The sequence below is a fragment of the Triticum aestivum genome, chromosome 2D (genome assembly GCF_018294505.1).
Source record: "Triticum aestivum cultivar Chinese Spring chromosome 2D, IWGSC CS RefSeq v2.1, whole genome shotgun sequence".
In the NCBI taxonomy this organism is placed as follows: Eukaryota; Viridiplantae; Streptophyta; class Magnoliopsida; order Poales; family Poaceae; genus Triticum; species Triticum aestivum.
The window spans coordinates 633172597-633189005 of record NC_057799.1 but is presented as its reverse complement, the minus strand read 5'-3'; the positions used below and the strand labels follow the sequence as shown (position 1 = coordinate 633189005).

General features: G+C 45.4%; 1 protein-coding gene across 1 annotated transcript; it reads left to right on the top strand.

Moving 5' to 3' along the window:
• The first annotated feature begins 14490 nt into the window (after positions 1-14490).
• LOC123050598 (CASP-like protein 5A1) lies at positions 14491-16409 on the top strand. The gene is made up of 3 exons (XM_044473369.1): positions 14491-14801; positions 15526-15658; positions 15813-16409. The coding sequence occupies exons 1-3, from the start codon at positions 14530-14532 to the stop codon at positions 16014-16016; spliced, it is 609 nt and encodes a 202-aa protein (XP_044329304.1). The 5' UTR covers positions 14491-14529; the 3' UTR covers positions 16017-16409.

Sequence of the window (16409 nt, the reverse complement as noted above, 5' to 3'; positions counted from 1 at the left end):
GCTTGAGCCATCGTGCACAAGCAATTATAGAATAGCTCTAAAAAAGGCAGTCACTGAGTCATATCATCTGAAACTAAACCGCTACCGACATCTTTTTTTTTTGAGGGGGAACTACCGACATCTTTGTCTTGCTATTCCGCCACCCACCAGAAAGCGACCGAAGGCTTAGAAACCTATAAGTCCAAAAGAACGGCAGGCAGACACCGCCAGGCACAGATCACGATGAAACAGCACCAGGCCGAAGATGACAACACCAAAACCCTAGCCCACGAACAATGTTAGCAACTACACCATAGAAAAAACAGGTATGGACCAACGCACAGCGGGCCTACGACCCACCCATTGAACAACCAAAGCTGAAAAAATGAATGCTCATATGGTCGACCATGGGTTAGCGAGCACACCAGTAAACACATTGACTGCACGGAACCAATCAGAAAACTAGAAAATTATTCTCGCAAAAAATGGCAAATGAAACATTGTTGCAGACTTATATCAGAACATGTAGTATCAAGTTTTAGAGAATAATGGCAAATAAAAGGACAATCAAGTACAGAAGAAAGGTCTGGTAGACAAAATCACCTCAACAATTTAGCATAGCTGTACTCACTCCGTTCCATAATGTAGTGCATATAATTTTTCTGAAAAGTCAAACTAATCAAACTTTGGCCGAGTTAATGAAGAAAACTATTTATATATATACAATTTCAAACATATACAACATAAAAATACAATTAATCATGTATCCAATGATATGCATTTAGTATTTTTAAATGTACACATTTTTGTCTATAAACAAGGTCAAAGTTTGTAATTTTGTCTTTAAAAAATTTATATACGTACTATATTATAGAACAAAGGGAGTATTATTTTAAAGTGAAGTGCACTGCAGGTCCCCGAACAATTTCAGGGGTGTCATGTCAGTCCTCGAAGTATGAAAATCGTCATTCAGGTCCTCGAAGTGTAGTAAGTGTGTCATCCAGGTCCAACATCTGCTTGACTCCATCTAACTGGCCAGCTGGCGCCGTTGACCGTGACACGTCGGATAGGGGGCCCACAGGGTAACGAACGTTGGTGAACAGTGCACTGGCAAACAATTTTTCATACGCGATAAATAGTGCACTAGTGAACAGTCACTAGTGCACCAGCTCAAATTTATCGTTCGCGGTTTTTTTATTGTTCGCGAACATTTTCAAATTTATTGTTCGTGAATATTTTTTAAATTTTGTGAACAAATATTTTTCAAATTTATCGTTCATAAAATTTTTCAAATTTATCATTTGCGAACATTTTCAAATTTACCGTCCGTGAATTTTTTTAAAGTCAGGAATCACTAATATTTTTAAAAAATGTTCATGAATCACAAATATATAATGTACAAGAACATTTTCAAATATTTCGCTCGCGAACATTTTTAAAAGTCACGAATCACAATTATTTTTAATAAAGTTTTTTCATTTACCGTCCGCGAACATTTTTTTAATGTCTTGAATCACAAATATGTTTTTAAAAATGTTCACAACTTTAAAAAAATGTTCACAACAGTGTCAGCTGGCCAGTCAAATGGGGTCAGGCAGATTTCGGAACTAGACGACACACTTCCTGCACTTCGAGGACCTGGATGACAAATTTTATAGTTCGAGGACTAACGTGACACCCCTGAAATAGTTCTAGGACCTACAGTGCACTTCACTCTTGTTTTTTACAGTCCAACTTAGCAAACCAGCCTCACAATGTATATTACATTCTTATTAATTGCAATATTTAATTAAAAAAGGCAACGCAGACAAGACGAATCTCCAAGGATTCAGGGTTAGTCAGCTTGTAAAAACACATTTACAAATGCTATAAAAGGCTATAATTAAGGAACCATAATTAACACATACATAACCCAAACAGGACTAATCCTGACACTGCGAATGTAAAAGATACGTGTCCAGTATTATTAAAAAATAATCTTCTACTCCGGCCCTCTCTTCCGGTTTATTTTTTTCGTGAATACGCAAAGCTTGCATATCATTCGTTCAACATCGTACTCGGAGCAGACAGACAAGGGATGCTCAGCCCGAACAATGAAAAAACATAGCTAAAAGGACGTCAAACATTTCCAAAGCCAACACCGGGGATGCCGCGAGCACGCAAGATAGCGCCTTCAAGAAGGAGAACAACATCGTGACGCCGCCGCCATCCGATCCAAAGAACCGAACCAAGGGTTTCCCTCGGTGCTCGAATAGGGGCACGGATAGAGGCCATGGCAGCGCCCCTAAGAAGGGAAATGACACACACGACTGCCATCGCTGCCAGCATCAGCGAGCTGAGCAAGGATTTCACCCTGGCCTGAGTCCAAGCAATCACATTGCTGCCAGATAAGGGTTCGAAGATGAGGAAGACGATTCGCTGGTCAATATCGCCACCTGACGAGAGGGGGGGTGGGGCTGTGCCTACAGCCTAGGAAAAGGCACCGAGCGCCGCCAAAAAATGCAAGCTTGGGGGCTTGCATGCCATGGTGGTGGACGGGGTTGAGGAGGCGGCAGGGCGAAGAGCCGACGTGGAGGAGGGGATGGAGCCGAAAGAGAACGCATATCCGAGTTGCTGGGGTAGAATCGTCGAGACGCCGATGAAGCGGAGGCCGGAGAGGGCGCAGCAACCGGAACGCCGCTGTCGGAGCCGCACTTGGAAAGAATTCCGGCAGGCCGGACACTTGAGAACGCAGGTCCATGGCCGCCAGGACGGACGTAGTGTCGACAGAAATCCACCATGAGGCCTCGGCTACACGCCAAAGAAGACCACCATGACAACAAGAATCGGACGAAACTGCACTGCAACACGGGGGAGGCACCGTCGTAGACGAGGGGCGGTTTGCAACAAGGCAAGGCCAAAGCCTCGGCTATCCCAGCCTCCACCACCCATGGCATACCCCACCAGCAGCAGCACGAGAGAGAAGGTCGTGTAGCCGAGGAGGAAAGAGACTGAGAGAGCATGGACTATCAGAAAAAATGGAAATAATGATAAAGTATTATTTCTGATTTGGAAATAATGATAAACAGTATTCAGACTTTAGTATCCCTTTGCCATTTGGTTAATCCTAACACTCCATGACAGTACATGGGAGTACTAAGAAGTCTAGGCCGGGTTCTTTTTTCTGGTTTTTTGGAAAAAAAATTACTGTGTTTCTTTGATTGACGCATGTACAAGATTGTCTCCTAGGGTGTCACGGAGTTGATTTTTCCTGCGGTCACGTTTTGTTCACCGTTGACATTGTCACGCTGTGTGCTCTTGCTTATTGACGCATGTGTTGTGGGGTCTCCTAGAAGGTTCATCTTTTCCTTTAAAAATGTTTGGTCGACTGAGTAATGGGATGGCCGTTTTTTTAGCATCAGTACAGACACAAGCGCTCATATACACGCGCATACACTCATCCCTATGAACGCACACACGCACACCCTACACCTATGAGCACCTCTGAGAGACTGAGCCGGCATATCATCTTGAGATTTACGAAGTCACCGTAGGCGCCTCGTCGTCGACGGGAACGTCTCCTCCACTGAAAGCGCATCGCCGGAAATCCTAAAATAAATCCAGAAATAATGCGAGCACCAAGATTTGAACCCTGGTGGGTTGAGGATATCACTGTCCACCTAACCAACTCAACCACAGGTTGATTCGCTGGGTTGGCCGTTCTAGAAGTATGTGGATTGGTGTTGTTCCACATGCCTTTGCATGGCTCATGCATGTGGTCACGTTGGCTTCATGTATCGTTGAGTGCCTATGCCATCAATTGACACGTTGTTTTCTGGTTTTTTCTCGTGGGTTCGTTTTGTTTTCTTCTCTTTTTTCGCGTGCCTATATGTACTTCCTTGTCTGGTCTTCGTTTATATCCCTCTTGTAGTGTCCTTCCTGTTCGTTTGGTAGAGCGTATTCGCTCCACGTCGTTGGGTTCCTCTTCCTCGGTTGGTGCCGCTGATGGGAGGTAGCTTGCCCAAGCTGGTTCTGTTCAGCACACGCGGAGTCGTCGTCGGTGCGCTCGACCACGGCAAGGAGGGCGTCAACCCCGTGGACCACGCGGGAGCAGGATCCGCGTCGGACATGTCCTCAACACTAGGATATATGTAATGTAATCAGGCTTATACAATTTGTGTGTTTCTGCTGATGTAGCTTACCTTGACAGAGGAGGAAAGAGCATGGCAGCCGTGTTTGTCAGGCTCACGGTGCAGAAGTTGTTGAGGAATCACCAAACGTCCCATGTCGAACCGCGGGCTGACATGGTGTGAGAATTGCCCTTAGCTGAAGAAAAGGGGATTAGACACATGGAGATGTAGCACTTGGGTGAGTAGGTACCTGCACGACTTGTGAATGGTCCGAAATCTGAACCGTGAACCTCCCATGTATACTTGCAGCGTCTAGCTAGCTCTGACCGCCGCCGCTCCCCAATGGTGAGCATGTCGGAGATCCCGCCATCACCACGCCCTACCCTGCCGCTTCCTCTTCTCCTCTGGCTTTGGCGGCCTCGCTTTCAGGCAAGGAGCACTCGATTGCCTCTTCTCCTCTGCCTCTGGCGGCCTCGCTTCCTCCTATTCTTCCGAGCTCATCACCCTGTCCGCCGGCTTCTCCCTCTCTAAGCCGCCCTCTACCTCGAGAGAACCACGTACCTCGCCGGGCGTGCTGCGCATGCGAGGACCACTCAGAGTCCTACTGCGGGCTGAGAGGAGACGGAGGCGCCACGGCGAGGGGCGGCGTCGAGCCGGCAATGGGAGGAACAAATGAGATAGGGAGAACGGGGAATGGTGGAGGTGGGGAATAGGCAGGGAGATTCGAGAAGCTACACAGTGAGAGTGGATCTCAGTCCACACCACCGCTGCTGCGGTCCAGTCCAAGTGCAGCTAGCTAAGCACACCGCGAGAAGATGCGCGGCCAGGATTGTGCCGCGCGCGGGAGGGTCAGACCGAACGTCAGCGCAATAGCGTCAGGGGGCGCGGCCTAGTTAGTTTGCGGGTGCTCGTTTCTGACGGAAGAAAATCTGGTACGGGTCGCACGAGGCCAAACGGGAGACCACCTCGCGCGCATGACATCTGGCAGCACGAATCTCAGCGCAGAGTCACCTTATCCCGAACCGAAGACCAGGTCGAGCGTGCATCAAATCCCTAGCCCAACTCCTCCAACGCCCCCAATTCCGGCCGCCGGCGTGATCCGCTCCGGCTAATCGCCACATCGCCGCCGGTGTGCTCCTCGACGCTGGACCCAACTCCCCTGCTCGACGTCCTCCATTCCCGCGGGCACGGCCGCGTTCGTTGGCGGCCCAGGTCGCGGCACCGTCGTAGCTGCTCGTCGGCCCGCTCCTCGACGCCGGCCTGCTTGTGGCTCTCCATCCCCGCCGTCACCCACCATGTTTTCCTGTAGATTTTTGTGTGTGATTTGAGCTGTAAAAGCCTGAACAAAGGCAACTATTCTGTATTTTCCTTTCTGAATTTTATTCTCTTACAAGACTGGCCTATGTTGTAAACGAATTTCTGTGTGAATGAAAGCTTGTGGAATTCTGCTGTCAACTCTTGGATAAATGTACAGATGCATTTGCATTTGCCCTGATAATCTGATACGGTGTCAACTGTTGGTTTGCTTCAGTTTAATAGAATATATGTTTGATAACAGATGTTCAACATTGTCAGGTGACACACACATAGCAGCAAAATAAAAGGATAGCTCCAGTTTTATGCTAAACCAAATACATAAACCATATAGCTGACATGCCCAGCTAATTAGCATTGAGGAACCAACAAGACATTATGCATCAACGCACGATCGGGCTCATCACGGCTGAAACCTTGATGTACTAGCACCACCGTTGAAATCCAGTTGACGAGCGGCCGGCGGTGTTGTGCCATCTCCATGAGCTTCAAGCAATAGTCTTGTGAATTCTCATTGGATAGGTTGACCTAAAAATGATGGATACTCTCCAAATGCCATGGATATTGATTGATTTATAGTACCACCAAAATCATATTCCGAAGGGCCAGCTGCGGACGGAACAAACACAGACTCCTTTGCTGGATAGTTTGTACCTTTTCCTGCAAATTGTATGTAGATATAAGAAATAGAAATGAAACATTGCTAGTTATTCACACAGAACAAGCAAAGGTACCTTTTTTTTTGCCTTTCTTTGCTCCCTCTAGCACATCTTTTGATCTTTTTTGCTTTGAACCTTTTATTCGTTCAGGAGCTCTAAATGGCACCATTGTTTTTGCAACATATCCAGTCATTTCGGAGGAACTTTCAGAGTCCTCATCTTCACCCAAGTTTAAATTGCTAAGTAATTCTAGTGCTTCCAAAGCCAACTTATCAATACCATTGTTGAGATGTGTAAGAACCTCCTTTGATGTTTTGCACTTCAATGCAAGTGAAATCATCTTTCGAGAAGTATGTGCAAACATGGATTCTAAGCTATCATTGCAATTCAGTTTTGATGTAAAAATTTCTTGTTTTGCATACTTCGTCCATCTGTTCGATATGTACTGACTTGGCAGGATGATGATATTGCAGCATGTGAAAACCTTATGAGCGTGCTTGCACAATATACCTACAACATTTAGAGCAATTTCAAAAGGGTTGCACAATATACATATAACATTTAGAACAATTTTAGGCAAACGAGGAAGCATGTATTACGTACCTACACAACCATACAATTTGCATGAACAAGATATCTCCAAAGTAGCTGGGTTGAAAGCCACTATGGCTTCATCATTCTTGTACTCGAAAGATGTCACCTTGTAAGTGCTAATTGTGTCATCGGTGCTCAGAAAAATACATGATAAACTGAATTGCTTCTTGAATTCCTCTTGAAACTCGGAATAGAGTGTCCTAGTATATGATTCAGCCGCAGTCTTCAACAAAGGTAGGTTTGGTAGGCAGGGTACTGGAATGGTATGGCGTGACTTGTAGTCTTCATATTTTTCTTTCCGGCGAAGACGAGCAATGCACTTATCATATGCTTCTATCAATTCAGAAAGACAAAGCCTTTTGCGGAAAGTTTTCTTGAACACGTTGTTCATTCCTTCACTCCTTTGGGTTGATGTCATATATGCACTAAAAGAATCGCGGCGATAGATAGTAGCCCACTTCTCACGCAACTTGTACAGATTGCTTATCCAAGAATTATCCTCAATCTGATACTTAAGCAATAGCTCATGCCATCTATTCTCAAAATGTGCCAGTGATCTATCTTCATACACACACCTTTTGAATTCTTTAAGAAAATTATCATTGTCGCTGATTACTTGACTTAGATGTTTTGCAGCATTTTGATACAAATGCCATAAACAAAGACGATGTCGTGTTCTTGGGAAAACCCTTCCAATAGCATTTATAATGGCGGCACATTGATCGGTGAATATTGTTTCAGGCTGCTTACCAGACATAGCTTGTAGAAAGGTTCTAAAAACCCACTCAAAGGTATCTGCAGATTCATTAGATAGTAGTGCTGCACCAAAAAGAATAGTCTGCTTGTGATGATTAACACCAATAAACGGAGCAAATGGCATTTGAAACTTATTTGTTGAAAATGTGGTGTCAAAGGAAAGGGCATCTCCAAAGACAGAATAGTCCATGATAGCTTGTCCATCAGTCCAAAAGATGTTCATTATTGTACCATCATCATCATCTAACTGCATGGCATAGAAAAACGAAGGGTCCTCAGCTTGCTTGTTCTTTAGATACTCCATTAATGTTTGTGCATCTTTGGTTTCCAAATACTTTGAGCGCTCACTTCGCAAATAATTGTTGCAATCCATTTGCAAGAAGGGTATAGCATCTTTACCATACCAAAGCTCGCAAAAATCATATATTTCGGCTTGTTTAATTCCCGATGTCCTCATTTGCTTAATCATGTGGCGATCGGCATCTAAGAGTTGACGCTGCGATCTAAGCATGTGCCTCTTATCTGGACTTACAAGCTAGTGATTGTGGTCGAGCGTAACTTTCTGAGTAGTTCAAATTCCCTCTTGATTGATGCTGAATTGAACTCAAGCCATACAATTAGTCCTCGAAATAGCTTGTTCTTTCTTGGCCACATGTGTTGGATTAGCATTTTTCACACCTGCCTTGCTACAAACAAAATATCTGGAACTTAAAGTCCCATCTGCTCTAAACTTCAAGTGGCACTTTCTAATGCTAAATCCCTTGGTTTGAGCATAAGAATTGTAAAATTGGTACGCCTCTTCTTCAGACTGAAAGCACTTCCCAACTCTTGGAGCATTATCTGCATCTTGTTTGTCTTGATTATTCACTCGTGTGTTGCTCATTCTCGGCTGGCCATTAGTCTCAGTTCTTGGCAATTGCTGCAAGGTAATTGAATCAATCAAGAGATGCTTCAGGAAGAGAGGATCGTGCTAGCTGTTGCATGCGTACTTGTTACTGAACTTACCATGGTCGGAGTAGCTGTGGGCAGAGAGGATTCTGGAGCAAAGGCCGCCGGTGTGCTGCTCATCGAGGGCTGGCCATTAGTCTCAGTCGTCGGAAATTGCTGCAAGGTAATTGAATCAATCAAAAGAGGCTTCAGGAAGAGAGGATTGTGCTTGGTGTGGCATGTGTACTGATTATTGAACTTACCCTAATTGGAGTAGCCGTGGGCAAAGAGGTGGTCTCCCGATCCAGTGACTCGTTGCCCTCGTCGGGCTGCGCCATCTTGGCACGCCGTCGCCGGCGAGATGGAAGAGACGGAGATGGGTTTTTTCGTTTTGGAAGATGAAACAGATAAAAGCTGAAAGGACGGGGCGTGGGGCGTGGGAAACGGAAGTGGGGTGGGCTGGGCTGGAAGCCAGGCGAACGCTGCGTTGAGATTCGTACGCCAGATGTCATGCGCGCGAGGTGGTCTCCCGTTTGGCCTCGTGCGACCCGGTCGTACCAGATTTTTTTCCGTTTCGGACCGGAGGCTGGGCTTCGAGCGGCGCAGTAGCCGCGCCCAGAGCCTGTTTCATAAAGGGAGCTGTTATCATGTCGACGCCTTTGGCATAGCTAGTTCACACACCAAACCAAGAAGACTAGATTTTTTTAGTAGTGTTCAGGAAACTGAAATGTGGAGGAAGGCAATTGTATTATGAATCAATAGTAATTAGCACATCTTCATTTCTCAAATGACAGGGAAAACTGTACATTTCTTGCTACACACTGTGATGCACACATACACATTATACAATGCCCTTGGTTCTTGCCATGATGCATAAGATGTACCCGAATTTATAATGCAAGAATTACACTCTGGACCTCTACACCTGATGGTGCACGCAGCCTGTTATTGCAAAGCCTCACAATTTTGAGAATGAAACAAAAGGAAAAACAGAAAGCTCACCGGTATCCGTTTCAATAGTTTTACCATATTAATTAAGATACTCCACAGCAATCATCGTACGCTGGCAGTGGCAGGCGCAATCTTGATGCCCAGAGCCTGTTTCTTACTCCCTCCGTTCCGATTTACTCGTCGTGGTTTTAGTTTAAATTTGAACTAAAACCACGACGAGTAAATCGGAACGGAGGGAGTATGTGCCAAGAGATATTCTGCGTTTTTAGCGAGAACAGAGGAGAGAGGCTTCAGAGGAACCCCATGGCAGTCACGATCAACGCCATCGAAAAGCATGATGCTCTCAAGCCCGGCCATTGTCTCATAAGCCTCCAATAATGTGTCAACGATATTGTGCCTGTTGATCGCTTCGACGTTTTGTTCTTGCTGGATCAACTCTATAACCATCTCGCAGGTAAGCTTCTGTATCGCCAGGCATGCAGGGGTGGCATACATGTTGTCCTCCACCATCTTCTTCAGCCTCACCACAGAGTCTTCCAGGGCAGTCGATGACATTTGTGGCATTACGATTGCTGCAAAATCAAGGTTGCTTCTTGCACGAATCGATGCGACGAGCGATAACAGCTCTGCTTGCAGCCTGCTGGCACATTGCTGAATGAGGTTGCACTGTAAAGCAGAAGGCTCACCTTGGCCACCGTTACTTGGGTTTTCTATGTCGTTTCCGATTGATGTAATGGCATGCTCCCTACCTTGGGGTGTACTTGTACTACTCGCTCCTGCTTGTATAGTAAACAATTTTGCGAGTATCTGACTGAAATGATATACACACATATTGGTAGCTAAAAAAACATTAATTGCATAAAGCCCGTGTGTGTGCAGTGGATGTTATAAAGAATTTGATTACTTTATTACTTTAGGAATAACAGTATGTTGTAATATATTCAGCCATACCTTGCGGAATGTTGGTTCATCTACGTAGTTGCTCAAATGCTTCAAGATGACTGCTGCGCTAATACGACAGCTAATGTTGATATCTATTTCCACCTTTTCTGTTGCACTTATTTTGCACTCAATGGTCTTGATCTTGGAGTTGAGCAATCCAGTAAGATGATGGAGATTATCGTCCCATCCTGTGAAGCTCTTCATAGCCTCTGAATCACTTGATAACATGGCCAATGCCTCACCAGCCCTTTCTTTAAGCCGGCTTGCAGTTCCCTTAGCTTCTTTCATCTGCTTTTCCGCAAGTGCTTCTGTGGCTTGTTTGTCCATCTTCTCTTTTTTCCGTGCTCCGCTGACCTTGTTAACAAGATTATTTTGTTGGCTTGAAGTTAGTTTGTTAATGTTACTTTTCTCATCTTTCAAATAATCTTCCATCCAGTCTGTAGTAAGGAAGATGTGTAGAGCCCTCTCAATAAATTTGTCTCTTCTCTTTGTAGGAGAAATACTTGCTGGATGATGCAAGGCTAGTTGTGTAAGAATCTCTATAGCTCGCATCTGTAGTTTTATGATACTACCATTGTTGCTCTCCATATCCATGTACAGAATGGCCTCCAAGCTTTTGATTGCATTAATATTGTTCGCAATTAGTATGCGCATCTTTATGCCAGTGCTTCCTGAAGAGCACATGAGCGTTCTCACCACTTTGAGTGATCCGTCTGCTACCTTGGTCCATGCAACATTGCTCTTGATATCTTCTACTAATTTGTTGGAACTGACAGGCGTGAGTATTTTGGAAAGAAGATCCTTGGTGTTGTATATCAGTGTGCAGTTATTTCCGTCGTGAGACAGGTTCTCTAGAATTCTCAAGCCTGTCAAAACCAGATCCTCACAATTCCCCCTCTGCTTGATGTCTTGCTGTAGGGCGTCATCATTCCTCTGGTCATCAATTTTCTTGAGACTACCTTCTATTACGGTTTGGAGTAAGGACATGCCTCCCGCAAAATTCAGGTTACCTTCTTTATCTTGCTGTTGGTTACCAGCTAAATTTTGGTTTGGGGAGCCCGTCCTTTTCCTCTGCCTGCTATGGTTAATTACATATGACAAATGAAGAGCTTCTTGATCACCAGTGTTATGGCAGGAGGTCTCAAAGAGGGAGGGGATGCATTCCAACGCTCCAAGAAAGTGGGCCAGATTGAGGTCACCAGCGAGATGCTCTACAATCCTCGCTGCAACCCATCTCATCTCTTTCTCAGCTAGGCTTCTCCAAGCAAGGCTTCCGATCAGCTTCTGAATTCTTTGTCTTGGTGACCTGTTCAGCAGCCATGCTATTGGAACAGGTGTATCAAGATCAATCAACATGGTTAGTACCCTTCCTCCTAACGCATAGTCCTCCAGTGATTGTGAATCCAGCAAGGCAGCACCATATGTGATCAAATTCCAGATCACTGTTGATGCAGGGTTGTCTCTAGACACATCTGCCTGGTTCTGCCTAAGTATCCAAAAAGTACTTTGCGGTTGAAACCATGTTGGTGGCAAAGACTATGCAAGAACCACTCCCCAACAATCCCTCCAATTATTATGCACAAGAAGGATATTGCACTCTAAGCAAGTGATACAAAGTGTTACGAACCGAGACTAAAGGGGCTCCACGTGGCGCTGTGGAGCGCTCAGACAGGACTAAAGGCCGCCACGCGTCAGCCCCTGCCAACCGGGACTAATGTAGTAGACAGTCAAAAAGTCATCGTGCTGAGAGCTCATAGAACCAACGCATCAGAACAACAACCGCTACCGAGCACACTGCGGCTGCGGAGGAGGACAATGAGGCGGCCGTCTGGTACCACCGTCTATATCACACACACCCATGGCTCGCATAATTAAGGCATATATAGGTGCTTATATGAGCTGCTAAGAGCATCTTCAACTCCCGCACAAAAATTCCGCGCCCAATAAAAGTTATGGCGCGTCACTGTAGCACTTTTAATGCGCCGGGAGCAACATTATTACTTTAATAGAGGCCCAAAAACGGGCGCCCAAAAAGCACACAATGCAAATTGCTCTAATTGCATTAATAAATTATTAATAAGTAAAGCCCCCTCAAGCTTGCCTTCCAGGCTTGTTGCGCGGGTTCTCCACGAGTTTCCCGGGCTGGGGCGCGGCGGGTGTGGTGACGCAATGCATGCAGATGGATGGATATATAGATGTCGCGCTCATACCTCGTACTCCAGCTAGCAGATCGGGCGTCTGGCATATGCGACACGCACTCCCTTTGTCCACATGAGTGAGACACGCACCCATCTGATCGGGCGCGCTGCCATGTGCGAACACGCACCCATCTGACCAAGCCCTCCCATATGCGACAGGACGGACGGATGGAAGTAATGAATGAGCTGTATTTAATTTGGCCGTATTCACAAGCTACTAGTAGGAGTACCATCTTTGCCTGTTTGGCTTTCTTGGTGCAGATCATGTGAAATTCATTGGCAAATCACCGGTAACATTCAAACAGTGTATTTTGACTGTTGTATCTGAATCCCGCGGATAAACTTTATTCAGATAAAATATGAACTTTATTCAGGTTTGGGGGGATGTGCCGCCGCGGTGCTCTCCCATGGCGTCTCCCATGCGGAGATGCCCACCCTCATCGTGCTAGCCGCCGCACTCACCTTAGCCCCCGCGCAGCTCTACTGCATGGCTCTGTGTCCACCTATCCTCCTTGCTCAGCAGAGATGCCGTTCCCAGCTCCCCCTTGACATGAATGGCGGTCCAAAATCCAGGTTCTCGATGGCCGCCCCACTAAATGCGCATCATCGAAAATCCTGAAATAAATCCAGGAATAAATGCGAGCACCAGGACTTGTACCCTAGTGGACTGTGGATACTACATTTCCTCTGACCATCCAACCACATGTTGGTTGGCGGATCCTGACTTGTTATTATTACTATTCTGACTAACTGAACACATTACATATACCTGTAAGCGCGAACTGCATAATTGGTAGGTTAGCCTAATCACTATTATGTGCAAATATATCCACAGATTGTTTTGAGAACCCATTAAGCACAAGACAAAACTAAAACTAAAAGGCTAGTGCTTGCAAATTATTATTTTTTCGACAAAAGCCTAGTGCTTGCAATAATTCTGAGTCGTGCCATAAATCAAACCAAGCATTGACCATCTTTCATTGCTATAAATTACTACTGCACGCAGATCGAAATCGAACAAGCATCACTTGAGATGCAGGCACCTCCAGCAGGCTCGTCCCACCATCCCACCGCGGGAGTGCATCTATGTCTCGCTTAAAGTGAGCACAGAGAACAACACTTCATTATGCGGTAAACATTTGTTTAGGTCATGATGAATATTTCAATATGTGCTAAAAAAATTCAGTATGTGATAGACATTTTTAATACACGACGATCAGACGTTAATACATGATTCACATCTTTTAAATACAAGAATATTTTTAAATACACGTGGGACTTTTTAAACACACGATAAACATATTTTAATATACAATGAATATTGTTAAATACGCGATGAACATATTTTCCAAACAAAAATGATGAAAAAAATACGTGTTTGGACAAATTTTGAAATAGGCTATCTATATTTATTTTCAAGTATGCAACAGGCTGTTATTTTTTAAAATACACGATGCGCATTTTAAATGCGCAATAAATAATTTGGAGACATACACAATGCACATTTTAAACACGAGGTAAATATCTTTGATAAATACACGATGATCATTTCTAAAAATACAAGTCAACACGTTTTAAATGCACAATATTTAAGAAAATGTGCACGGTAAACATCTTTTGAACTACACAATGAACATTTCTCAAATAGAATGACATATATTTTTAAATAGAGTATGAACACTTTTTAAGATGCGCAATCGGTAAGGACACACATTGACGATCGGACCGGCACGGTGGATGGTAAAGACGTCTCGTAGATAGCGGCTTCGTGCTGCGATCAGGCCGGTATGGGGGACGCGGCCGGATAGATCAAAAGTGTGAAAGCATATCGGACACTCTGTAGACAATAAATCGAAGTGTCGAGTGTGAAAGTATCGAGAGACGATCACGGACTAGAGTCAAGAAACAGAGAGGGAGCCTCTTTGGTTTGTGGGGCGCACGCGCACGCGGTGGAGCCCAGTGCAGTTCTAGGCTGCTAGCTGAACGCGCTCACTCTCCGGTTCCGCTCACTGGGCAGTGAAAAAGAGGAGAAAACCACCGGACGAAGCAAGGTATCCTTCCTAGCACCTTTTGGTTGGGGAGGGAGGAGCGGGCAAGACGATGCTGCACTTCAGCCATCCGGTGGTGCACCCCTCCCCGCCGGTGGTGGTGCCGCCGCCGGCGCAGGCAGAGGTGGAGATGGTGCCGCCGGCGCAGGGGCAGGCGGTGGGGGCGAACGGGGACGGGAACGGGAATGCGCCTGCTGGGGTGATCATGAGGGACCCGTGGACGAGGTGCGGGCTCGTGTTCCGCCTCCTGCAGGCCGCCTTCGCGGCCGCCGCGCTCGCCGTCATGGTGTCCACCGACGACTTCTCCTCCGTCACCACATTCCGGTGCGTCCTCGAACCCTTCGTGGATGGATGGATGGATGGGCAGGCCCCCCTTCTCCTCTCCCTTCTCAGCAATTTTCTTCTTAGGAATTCAATTATGTTTCAGAACACTGCCCGCCGTCGTACAGCTAGTTATATACAGTATAGTTAGTTATTATTGACTCCTCCTTATGATTCTCCAAAGTGAAATGCTCATATTTATCTGGGCATTTAGATGTAGCTATACTTGTATAACTAACTGCAAATCTGCCTTTGGATGACTGCATAGTCTGCATTAGCCAGTTCTTCAGTGTCTGCCTTTGGATATCATGATCTTGCTCCCTGTGATTCAACTAAAAATGTTGTCTCAGCTGTCTTGAACTCTTGTTTAAATGCAGAAAAGTTTAGCATTTCTGCGAAAATCAGGAGTTCGATCTTCACATGTGTGTGGACAATCTGGAATTCAGAATGGTGTAATTGTAATGGAAAATCGTGTGCATACATTTCCTTCCTTGTGGAAAACATCTGAAGATCTACATTTAGTGTTGGGGGTAATATATTGAGCTGAGAACTATATATGCGAAACAAGTACTAGTATGTTAGTGCACCTTATTTCCGTGACCCAATTAGATGGTGCAAATCGAAGGTTTTTTCACTTAAGATGTTGCTGTTACAAATCAGAATAGGGGATTTTTATTTGTTTGTTCGCCCCTTATGTAGATGAACTTATTCTTGTTCGTTTGAGCAGCTACCTCGTCGCAGCAGCAAGTGTGCAATGCCTCTGGAGCCTTGTCGTGGCCATTCTGGATGCCTATGCAATTGTTGTCAAACGTTTCTTCCGAACTGCCCGGGCTGTCATCATACTTGCCCTCGGGGACTGGGTAAGTCATATTTTCTCAAGCACCTCAAGCAAAACAACTACCCACCTGTCATGCGTTGTGTTTTGAATATGCAAATTAAGAATCATGTGTATCTTTCTTTCTCCTAATGAAATGTAAAAACAATTCGCTTTTGACCCTGATGTTTTGTCCGCAGGTCACAGGAACACTGATCTTCAGTGCAGCGTGTGGATCAGCAGCTATCACCACTCTCCTTTCCAATGATTTCGGAGCTTGCTCGGTAAATCCCTGTGGAAGCTTCATGAACGCTACCGCCATGGCTTTCTTGAGCTGGCTTGCGCGTGCGCCGGCCTTTATCGGGAACCTTTGGACGGCGGTCCACCGAATACAAAAATCATAGTTTGTGAAACGAAAACCGGGCAGTTTGCGCAACCCGGTCCCGTTTTCGTGACCAACTTGGACGCATCGACTGTAGCATATCTAACTATAGTATGACCGGGAAGCAACGGATGGATACCCGCCGAACAAAGTATGTCATCAATGTTTCTGTATAAATTAGGGAGTAACTTGATGTTTGAAAGGGTGGTTGTGCTGCTCAGGATTTTTCTTCTTCTTTTTGTGGATAGTATGACTTCTTACTATATGAGGGTGGACTGGCGGTTCTGTTCTGGGGATGAAAAGATGGGTTACTTGTGTAGAGCTCAAGGTTGCTGATATGCTATATCTATCTGTTTATTTTGCTACTCATATATTTTGTTATTGATATATGGATCTTAGGTCAGGAGATTGCTCA